At 43.9% G+C, this 12156-nt stretch overlaps 1 protein-coding gene across 2 annotated transcripts in view; it reads right to left on the reverse strand.

Annotated features, from left to right (window-relative positions):
- Window positions 1-12156, reverse strand: part of NPHP3 (nephrocystin 3) — a 405841-nt gene that overhangs the window by 240373 nt on the left and 153312 nt on the right. For both annotated transcript variants that reach the window (XM_078663854.1, XM_078663855.1), the window contains one exon: window positions 427-577. In XM_078663854.1, coding sequence (XP_078519980.1) covers window positions 427-577 — 151 coding nt within the window. The remainder of the gene's footprint in view (window positions 1-426; window positions 578-12156) is intronic.

Consider the following 12156-nt stretch of genomic DNA (forward strand, 5'->3'; position numbering starts at 1 on the left):
GGGTGTAGACCTATATCTGTTCTGACAGAAAATCAGTAAGTTCAGTTAAATCCTGGACAATGACTAACAAACCATTGGTTCATAATTTACTGGTCATTTAAACTAATAGCACCAGTAAACTTTACCATCGGCTTTACCTAAGTGCTACCCTTATTGTTCGGATGCTGGGTTTGAGGGTCAGAGATTTAGATTTTTTTTTTTTAACTCAGCAAATAAGGAGCTCAGCCGACTTAGTATCATAGCACATTTGCTTCATTGTGTTTTTTAGAAAGTGAAAAAAATTATTGGTGTTTCAAAGTGAGTGCAGGCCTAGGCAGTGGGACAAGGAAACTGATCTAAGCGGCAGGCATTTAATAGGCAAGACTTTTTCTTGGTGTGCACGGCAAAGTCTTGGCACAAAATATTTAAAAAAAAACAAGTGGTTACCAGTGACATCTGTGCAATTGTCATCAGAATCAGATTCTCCTGGATCAAACACCTGGATCCCCTGAGATTGCAATCTTTGCAGCTTAGCCTCAAGTTCCCGTTTGGCTCGTAGCAGGTCTTGGATCTCTTTCTCCTTAGTTTCTCTAAATATCTGTCAATGAAAAAAAATAGAAAAGTAAAAGAATGCACATAACGCAGAAAAGGTGAAGTAAAGTCTGACAGACATGTCTTTAATTACATTTGAAAATAAAAGGCAGCTCTAGCCTTTTGTGGCTTTGGTTTTCATCCTCCCCCCTCTTCAGTGGCTTTTAGAAGCCTGGGATTACAGCTTGAAAAAGCTACTGACCAGCATCATCCACAAGGAGAATGTTTAAACTTCTGATGAAATAAGGCTTGGCCACCTGACCAGGAACCCGAACAACCAGCAGGAGTATTTGACAGCCTGCAAGGAGACTTCTACAGTCCCACCAGGACCTTCCTAATTTGAGTCTTTAATATTAGACTGAATCATCACAAGTATATCAGGGGATTGAGATTTGTAAATTAAAGCCTATTTATCCTTCAATAATACAAATGGATTCAAACTGTTAAGGGAGTTGGTTTGCTTAGGTTAAATAACTAAGTGGTGGAGATCCTCCAATGAGATATATAAAAAGTAATACACAAGGACATCAGTAACAATAACAAGCATTTGCAATGCATAAGGTCTCGCATTAGGAAAGTTTGAGCTATTGGTATTGTAAATGACACATTTTTTATATATGTGTTGGTTTTGAAAATAGCAAAAATAATAGCTTTGTCATTTACAATGCCAATAGTTATAACTTGTGACACCTATAGCATTTGTAATGCAATATGTGTTGTATTCACGTGACTTAGATGTATTGATATTACAAATAACAATGGCTTTGAATTTTTTTAATAATTAATACTTAAATAAAAGTTATTGTAATTTATAATAGCAATAGCTTAAACTTTTGTAAATAACTTTTGTGAAGAATATGTTCAGTGTATTTTAGTGTGACGAAAATCCAAGAACAGAAGTGAAATGCTAACCTCTTTTTGTGACATTTGTAATAAAGCTTGAAACATTGAGAGATCATATTTGACCCAGTTGTTGTTGAATGGTTGCACAGATTGATGCTGTGGTGGCGCTGAGTGATGTTGTGGTAGCGACTAGTGATGCTGTGGCATTCAATGATCCTGTGGTAGCGCATAGTGATGTTGTTGTGCCCCTTAGTGATGCTGTGGTGGTGCTGAGTGATGCTGTGGTGATGCGATAGATAGAGTGAGTGGGATAGATAGATAGAGTGAGTGGGATAGATAGATAGAGTGAGGGCGATAGATAGAGTGAGGGCGATAGATAGAGTGAGGGCGATAGATAGAGTGAAGGCGATTAGATAGATAGAGTGAGGGCGATAGATAGACAGATAGAGTGAGGCCGATAGATAGATAGTTGTGTGTGGTTGTGTGTGGTTGTGGTTGTGTGTGTGTGGTGTGTGTTATGCTTTGTTTTGCTATGTTTTGTTATGCTATGCTATGTTTTGTTGTGTTTGGTATGCTATGCTATGTTTTGTTATGCTATGCTATGTTTTGTTGTGTTTGGTATGCTATGCTTTGCTAGGCTATGATATGTTTTGTTTTGCTATGTTTTGTTTTGTTTTGCTGTGTTTTGTTAAGCTATGCTATGTTTTGTTAAGCTATGCTATGTTTTGTTAAGCTATGCTATGTTTTGTTAAGCTATGCTATGTTTTGTTATGTTATGCTATGTTTTGTTGTGTTTTGTTAAGCTAGGCTATGCTTGGTTAGGTTAGGCTAGGCTATGCTTGGTTAGGCTAGGCTATGCTTGGTTAGGCTAGGCTATGCTTGGTTAGGCTAGGCTAGGTTAGGCTATGCTATGCTATGCTTGGTTAGGCTATGCTCTATGCTTGGTTAGGCTATGCTCTATGCTTGGTTAGGCTATGTTCTATGCTTGGTTAGGCTATGCTCTATGCTTGGTTAGGCTATGCTCCATGCTTGGTTAGGCTATGCTCCATGCTTGGTTAGGCTATGCTCCATGCTTGGTTAGGTTATGCTCCATGCTTGGTTATGTTATGCTCCATGCTTGGTTAGGTTATGCGCTATGGTATGCGCTATGGTATGCGCTATGCGCTATGTTATGCGCTATGGTATGCGCTATGCGCTATGGTATGCGCTATGTTATGCGCTATGTTATGCGCTATGCGCTATGTTATGCGCTATGTTATGCGCTATGCGCTATGCTATGCGCTGCACTATGGTATGCGCTATGTTATGCGCTATGGTATGCGCTATGTTATGCGCTATGTTATGCGCTATGCGCTATGTTATGCGCTATGCGCTATGTTATGCGCTACGTTATGCGCTATGTTATGCGCTGTTATGCGCTATGTTATGCGCTATGTTATGCGCTATGCGCTATGTTATGCGCTATGTTATGCGCTATGTTATGCGCTATGTTATGCGCTATGTTATGCGCTATGCTATGCGCTATGCACTATGTTATGCGCTATGTTATGCACTATGCGGTATGTGTTGCGCTATGTTATGCGCTATGCGCAATGCGCTATGTGTTGCGCTATGTTATGCGCTATGTGTTGCGCTATGTTATGCGCTATGCGCAATGCGCTATGTGCTGCGCTATGTTATGCGCTATGTGTTGCGCTATGGTATGCGCTATGTTATGCGCTATGTTATGCGCTATGCGCTATGTTATGCGATATGCGCTATGTTATGCGCTATGCGCTATGTTATGCGCTGTGCGCTATGTTATGCGCTATGTTATGCGCTGTTATGCGCTATGTTATGCGCTGTTATTCGCTGTTATGCGCTATGTTATGCGCTATGTTATGCGCTATGCTATGTGCTATGCGCTGCGCTATGTTATGCGCTATGTTATGCGCTATGTTATGCGCTATGTTATGCGCTATGCTATGCGCTATGCTATGCGCTATGTTCTGCGCTATGCTATGTTATGCGCTATGTTATGCGCTATGCTATGCGCTATGCTATGCGCTATGTTCTGCGCTATGTTATGCGCTATGTTCTGCGCTATGCGCTATGTTATGCGCTATGTTATGCGCTATGCTATGCGCTATGTTATGAGCTATGTTATGAGCTATGTTATGCGCTATGCTATGCGCTATGCTATGCGCTATGTTATGCGCTATGCGCTATGCGCTATGTTATGCGCTATGTTATGCGCTATGTTATGCGCTATGTTGTGCGCTATGTTATGCGCTATGTTATGCGCTATGTTGTGAGCTATGTTATGCGGTATGCGCTATGCTATGCGCTATGTTATGCGCTATGCTATGCGCTATGCTATGCGCTATGTTATGCGCTATGTTATGCGCTGTTATGCGCTATGTTGTGCGCTATGTTATGCGCTGTTATGCGCTATGTTATGCGCTGTTATGGGCTATGTTATGCGATGTTATGCGCTATGTTATGGGCTGTTATGCGCTGCGCTATGTTATGCGCTATGTTATGCGCTATGTTATGTGCTATGTTATGCGATATGCGCTATGTCATGCCCTATGTTATGTGCTATGTTATGCGCTATGTTATGCGCTTTGTTATGCGCTATGCACTATGTTATGCGCTATGCGCTATGTTATGCGCTATGTTATGCGGTATGTGTTGCGCTATGTTATGCGCTATGCGCAATGCGCTATGTGTTGCGCTATGTTATGCGCTATGTGCTGCGCTATGTTATGCGCTATGTGCTGCGCTATGTTATGCGCTATGCGCTATGTGTTGCGCTATGGTATGCGCTATGCGCTATGTTATGTGCTATGTTATGCGCTATGTTATGCGCTATACGCTATGTTATGCGCTATGTTATGTGCTATGTTATGCGCTGTTATGTGCTATGTTATGCGATGTTATGCGCTATGTTATGCGCTATGCGCTATGTTATGCGCTATGCTATGCGCTATGCGCTATGCTATGCACTATGTTATGCGCTATGCTATGCGCTATGCTATGCGCTATGTTATGCGCTATGCTATGCGCTATGTTATGCGCTATGTTATGCGCTATGTGCTATGTTATGCGCTATGTTATGCGCTATGCTATGCGCTATGTTATGCCCTATGTTATGCGCTATGCGCTATGTTATGCGCTATGTTATGCGCTATGTTATGCGCTATGTGCTATGTTATGCGCTATGTTATGCGCTATGCTATGCGCTATGTTATGCCCTATGTTATGCGCTATGCGCTATGTTATGCGCTATGTTATGCGCTATGTTATGCGCTATGCGCTATGTTATGCGCTATGCTAGGCGCTATGCGCTATGTTATGCGCTATGTTATGCGCTATGCGCTATGTTATGCGCTATGTTATGCGCTATGTTGTGCGCTGTTATGCGCTATGTTGTGCGCTGTTATGCGCTGTTATGCGCTATGTTATGCGCTGTTATGGGCTATGTTATGCGATGTTATGCGCTATGCGCTGCGCTATGCGCTGCGCTATGTTATGCGCTATGCGCTGCGCTATGTTATGCGCTATGCGCTGCGCTATGTTATGCGCTATGCGCTATGTTATGCGTTATGCGCTATGTTATGCGCTATGTTATGCGCTATGCTATGCGCTATGCTATGCGCTATGCTATGCGCTATGTTATGCACCATGTTATGCGCTATGCGCTATGTTATGTGCTATGCGCTATGTTATGTGCTGTTATGCGATATGTTATGCGCTATGTTAAGCGCTATGCGCTATGTTATGCGCTCTGTTATGCGCTCTGTTATGCGCTCTGTTATGCGCTCTGTTATGCGCTATGCGCTATGTTATGCGCTATGCTATGCTATGCGCTATGTTATGCTAGGCGCTATGCTATGCGCTATGTTATGCGCTATGTTATGCGCTATGTTATGCGCTATGCGCTATGTTATGCGCTATGTTATGCGCTATGCGCTATGCTATGCGCTGTTATGCGCTGCACTATGGTATGCGCTATGTTATGCGCTGTTATGCGCTATGTTGTGCGCTGTTATGCGCTGTTATGCGCTATGTTATGCGCTGTTATGGGCTATGTTATGCGATGTTATGCGCTATGTTATGCACTGTTATGCGCTATGCGCTGCGCTATGCGCTGCGCTATGTTATGCGCTATGTTATGCGCTATGCGCTGCGCTATGTTATGCGCTATGCGCTATGTTATGCGTTATGTTATGCGCTATGCTATGCGCTATGCTATGCGCTATGTTATGCGCTATGTTATGCGCTATGTTATGCGCTATGCTATGTGCTATGTTATGCGCTATGTTATGCGCTATGTTATGCGCTATGTTATGCGCTATGTTATGCGCTAATGCGCTATGCGCTATGCTATGCGCTATGCTATGTGCTATGTTCTGCGCTATGTTCTGCGCTATGTTATGCGCTATGTTATGCGCTATGTTATGCGCTATGTTATGCGCTATGTTCTGCGCTATGTTATGCGCTATGCACTATGTTATGCGCTATGTTATGCGCTATGCTATGCGCTATGTTATGCGCTATGCGCTATGTTATGCGCTATGTTATGCGCTATGTTGTGCGCTATGTTGTGCGCTATGTTATGCGCTATGTTATGCGCTATGCGCTATGTTATGCGCTATGTTATGCGCTATGTTGTGCGCTGTTATGCGCTATGTTATGCGCTATGTTATGCGCTATGTTATGCGCTATGCTATGCGCTATGTTATGCGCTATGTTATGCGCTATGCGCTATGTTATGCGCTATGCTATGCGCTATGTTATGCTATGCGCTATGCTAGGCGCTATGCTATGCGCTATGTTATGCGCTATGTTATGCGCTATGTTATGCGCTATGTTATGCGCTATGTTGTGCGCTGTTATGCGCTATGTTGTGCGCTGTTATGCGCTATGTTATGCGCTATGTTATGCGCTATGTTATGCGCTATGCTATGCGCTATGCTATGCGCTATGCTATGCGCTATGCTATGCGCTATGTTATGCGCTATGCTATGCGCTATGTTATGCGCTATGCGCTATGTTCTGCGCTATGCTATGCGCTATGTTATGCGCTATGCGCTATGTTATGCGCTATGTTATGCGCTATGTTGTGCGCTGTTCTGCGCTATGTTATGCGCTATGTTATGCGCTATGTTCTGCGCTATGTTATGCGCTATGCACTATGTTATGCGCTATGTTATGCGCTATGCTATGCGCTATGTTATGCGCTATGCGCTATGTTATGCGCTATGTTATGCGCTATGTTGTGCGCTGTTATGCGCTATGTTATGCGCTATGTTATGCGCTATGTTATGCGCTATGTTATGCGCTATGCTATGCGCTATGTTATGCGCTATGTTATGCGCTATGCGCTATGTTATGCGCTATGCGCTATGTTATGCTATGCGCTATGCTAGGCGCTATGCTATGCGCTATGTTATGCGCTATGTTATGCGCTATGTTATGCGCTATGTTATGCGCTATGTTATGCGCTATGCGCTATGCTATGCGCTGTTATGCGCTGCACTATGGTATGCGCTATGTTATGCGCTATGTTGTGCGCTGTTATGCGCTATGTTGTGCGCTGTTATGCGCTATGTTATGCGCTGTTATGGGCTATGTTATGCGACGTTATGCGCTATGTTATGCACTGTTATGCGCTATGCGCTGCGCTATGCGCTGCGCTATGTTATGCGCTATGTTATGCGCTATGCGCTGCGCTATGTTATGCGCTATGTTATGCGCTATGCGCTATGTTATGCGTTATGTTATGCGCTATGCTATGCGCTATGTTATGCGCTATGTTATGCGCTATGCTATGCGCTATGCTATGTGCTATGTTATGCGCTATGTTATGTGCTATGTTATGCGCTATGTTATGCGCTAATGCGCTATGCGCTATGCTATGTTCTGCGCTATGTTCTGCGCTATGTTCTGCGCTATGTTATGCGCTATGTTATGCGCTATGTTCTGCGCTATGTTATGCGCTATGTTATGCGCTATGTTATGCGCTATGTTCTGTGCTATGTTCTGCGCTATGCACTATGTTATGCGCTATGTTATGCGCTATGCTATGCGCTATGCTATGCGCTATGTTATGCGCTATGCGCTATGTTATGCGCTATGCTATGCGCTATGTTATGCGCTATGTTGTGCGCTATGTTGTGCGCTGTTATGCGCTATGTTGTGCGCTGTTATGCGCTATGTTATGCGCTATGTTATGCGCTATGTTATGCGCTATGTTATGCGCTATGTTATGCGCTATGCTATGCGCTATGCTATGCGCTATGCGCTATGTTATGCGCTATGCGCTATGTTATGCGCAATGCTATGCGCTATGTTATGCGCTATGCGCTATGTTATGCGCTATGTTATGCGTTATGTTGTGCGCTGTTATGCGCTATGTTATGCGCTATGTTATGCGCTATGTTATGCGCTATGTTATGCGCTATGTTATGGGCTATGTTATGCGCTATGTTATGCGCTATGTTATGCGCTATGTTTTGCACTGTTATGCGCTATGTTATGCGCTATGCTATGCGCTATGTTATGCGCTATGTTATGCGCTATGTTATGCGCTATGCTATGCGCTATGCTATGCTATGCGCTATGTTATGCGCTATGTTATGCGCTATGCGCTATGTTATGCGCTATGTTATGCGCTATGTTATGCTCTATGCGCTATGTTATGCGCTATGCGCTATGTTGTGCGCTGTTATGCGCTATATTATGCGCTGTTATGGGCTATGTTATGCGATGTTATGCGCTATGTTTTGCACTGTTATGCGCTATGTTATGCGCTATGCTATGCGCTATGTTATGCGCTATGCTATGCGCTATGTTATGCGCTATGCTATGCGCTATGTTATGCGCTATGTTATGCGCTATGTTATGCTCTATGCGCTATGTTATGCGCTATGCTATGCGCTATGCTATGCGCTATGTTATGCGCTATGTTATGCTCTATGCGCTATGTTATGCGCTATGCGCTATGTTATGCGCTATGTTATGCTGTGTTTTGCTATCCTATGCTTTGCTGTGTTTTGCTATGTTATGCGCTATGTTATGCGCTATGCGCTATGCTATGCGCTATGCTATGCGCTATGTTATGCGGTATGTTATGCGCTATGTTATGCGCTATGTTATGCGCTATGCGCTATGTTATGCACTATGTTATGCGCTATGTTATGCGCTATGTTATGCGCTATGCGCTATGTTATGCGCTATGTTATGCTCTGCGCTATGTTATGCGATATGCTATGCGCTATGTTATGCGCTATGTTATGCGCTAATGCGCTATGTTATGCGCTAATGCGCTATGCCCTATGTTATGCGCTATGTTATGCGCTACGCGCTATGTTATGCGCTACGCGCTATGTTGTGCGCTACGCGCTATGTTGTGCGCTACGCGCTGTTATGCGCTACGCGCTGTTATGCGCTATGTTATGCTGTGTTTTGCTATCCTATGCTTTGCTGTGTTTTGCTATGTTATGCGCTATGCGCTATGTTATGCGCTATGTTATGCTGTGTTGTGCTATCCTATGCTTTGCTGTGTTTTGCTATGTTATGCGCTATGCGCTATGTTATGCGCTATGCTATGCGCTATGTTATGCGCTATGTTATGCACTATGTTATGCGCTATGTTATGCGCTATGTTATGCGCTATGTTATGCTCTATGCGCTATGTTATGCGCTATGCGCTATGTTATGTGCTATGCGCTATGTTATGCACTATGTTATGCGCTATGTTATGCGCTATGTTATGCGCTATGTTATGCGCTATGTTATGCGATATGCTATGCGCTATGTTATGCGCTATGCGCTATGTTATGCGCTAATGCGCTATGCGCTATGTTATGCGCTAAGCCCTATGTTATGCGCTACGTTATGCGCTACGCGCTATGTTATGCGCTACGCGCTATGTTATGCGCTATGTTATGCGCTATGTTATGCGCTATGTTATGCGCTATGTTATGCGCTATGTTATGCTGTGTTTTGCTATCCTATGCTTTGCTGTGTTTTGCTATGTTATGCGCTATGTTATGCGCTATGCGCTATGTTATGCGCTATGCTATGCGCTATGTTATGCGCTATGTTATGCGCTATGCTATGCGCTATGTTATGCGCTATGTTATGCGCTATGTTATGCGCTATGTTGTGCGCTATGTTATGCGCTGTTATGCGCTATGTTATGCGCTGTTATGCGCTATGTTGTGCGCTATGTTATGCGCTATGTTGTGCGCTATGTTATGCGCTGTTATGCGCTATGTTATGCGCTGTTATGGGCTATGTTATGCGATGTTATGCGCTATGTTATGCGCTGTTATGCGCTGCGCTATGCGCTGCGCTATGTTATGCGCTATGTTATGCGCTATGCTATGCGCTATGTTGCGCTATGTTATGCTGTGTTTTGCTATCCTATGCTTTGCTGTGTTTTGCTATGTTAACGGTTATGTTATGCGCTATATTATGCGCTATGTTATGCGCTATGTTATGCGATATGCGCTATGCGCTATGTTATGCGCTATGTGCTATGTTATGCGCTATGTTATGCGCTATGTTGTGCGCTATGTTATGCGCTGTTATGCGCTATGTTATGCGCTGTTATGCGCTATGTTGTGCGCTGTTATGCGCTGTTATGGGCTATGTTATGCGATGTTATGCGCTATGTTATGCGCTGCGCTATGCGCTGCGCTATGTTATGCGCTATGTTGCGCTATGTTATGCTGTGTTTTGCTATCCTATGCTTTGCTGTGTTTTGCTATGCGCTATGTTATGCGCTATGCGCTATGTTATGCGCTATGTTATGCGTTATGCGCTATGTTATGTGCTATGCGCTATGTTATGCTCTATGCTATGCGCAATGCGCTATGTTATGCGCTATGTTATGCGCTATGCTATGCACTATGTTATGCGCTATGCGCTATGTTATGCGCTATGCGCTATGTTATGCTCTATGCTATGCGCTATGTTATGCGCTATGCGCTATGTTATGCTCTATGTTATGTGCTATGTTATGCGCTATGCTATGCACTATGTTATGCGCTATGCGCTGTTATGCGCTAATGCGCTATGTTATGCGCTAATGCGCTATGCGCTATGTTATGCGCTAATGCGCTATGCCCTATGTTATGCGCTATGTTATGCGCTATGTTATGCGCTATGCGCTGTTATGCGCTATGTTCTGCGCTATGTTATGCGCTATGTTATGCGCTATGTTATGCGCTATGTTATGCGCTATGTTATGCTGTGTTTTGTTATCCTATGCTTTGCTATGTTATGCGCTATGTTATGCGCTATGCTATGCGCTATGCTATGCACTATGTTGTGCGCTATGCGCTATGTTATGCGCTATGTTATGCGCTAATGCGCTATGCCCTATGTTATGCGCTATGTTATGCGCTAAGCGCTATGTTATGCGCTATGCGCTATATTATGCGCTATGTTATGCGCTAATGCGCTATGCCCTATGTTATGCGCTATGTTATGCGCTATGCGCTATGTTATGCTCTGTGCGCTATGTTAGGCGCTATGTTCTGCGCTATGTTATGCGCTATGCGCTATGTTATGCGCTATGTTATGTGCTATGTTGCGCTATGTTATGCTGTGTTTTGCTATCCTATGCTTTGCTGTGTTTTGCTATGTTATGCGCTATGTTATGCGCTATGCTATGCGCTATGCTATGCGCTATGCGCTATGCTATGCGCTGTGTTATGCGCTGTGTTATGCGCTATGTTATGCGCTATGTTATGCGCTATGCTAGGCGCTATGCTATGCGCTATGTTGTGCGCTATGCTATGCGCTATGCTATGCGCTATGTTGTGCGCTATGCGCTATGTTATGCGCTATGTTATGCGCTATGTTATGCGCTAATGCGCTATGCCCTATGTTATGCGCTATGCGCTATGTTATGCTCTATGCGCTATGTTAGGCGCTATGTTCTGCGCTATGTTATGCGCTATGCGCTATGTTATGCGCTATGTTATGTGCTATGTTGCGCTATGTTATGCTGTGTTTTGCTATCCTATGCTTTGCTGTGTTTTGCTATGTTATGCGCTATGTTATGCGCTATGCTATGCTATGCGCTATGCGCTATGTTATGCGCTATGTTATGCGCTGTGTTATGCGCTATGTTATGCGCTATGCTATGCGCTATGCTAGGCGCTATGCTATGCGCTATGCTATGCGCTATGCGCTGTGTTATGCGCTGTGTTATGCGCTATGTTATGCGCTATGCTAGGCGCTATGCTATGCGCTATGCTATGCGCTATGCTATGCGCTATGTTATGCGCTAAGTTATGCGCTATGTTGTGCGCTATGTTGTGCGCTATGTTGTGCGCTATGTTATGCGCTGTTATGCGCTATGTTGTGCGCTGTTATGCGCTGTTATGGGCTATGTTATGCGCTGTTATGGGCTATGTTATGCGCTTTTATGCGCTATGTTGTGCGCTGTTATGCGCTATGTTATGCACTGTTATGCGCTATGCGCTGCGCTATGTTATGCGCTATGTTATGCGCTATGTTATGCGCTATGCGCTATGTTATGCGTTATGCGCTATGTTATGCGCTATGCTATGCGCTATGTTATGCGCTATGCTATGCGCTATGCTATGCGCTATGTTATGCGCTATGTTATGCGCTATGTTATGCGCTATGTTATGCGCTATGTTATGCGCTATGTTATGCGCTATGTTATGCGCTATGTTATGCGATATGTTATGCGATATGTTATGCGCTATGTTATGC

This window comes from Lissotriton helveticus, chromosome 10 (genome assembly GCF_964261635.1).
Source record: "Lissotriton helveticus chromosome 10, aLisHel1.1, whole genome shotgun sequence".
NCBI classification, from domain to species: Eukaryota; Metazoa; Chordata; class Amphibia; order Caudata; family Salamandridae; genus Lissotriton; species Lissotriton helveticus.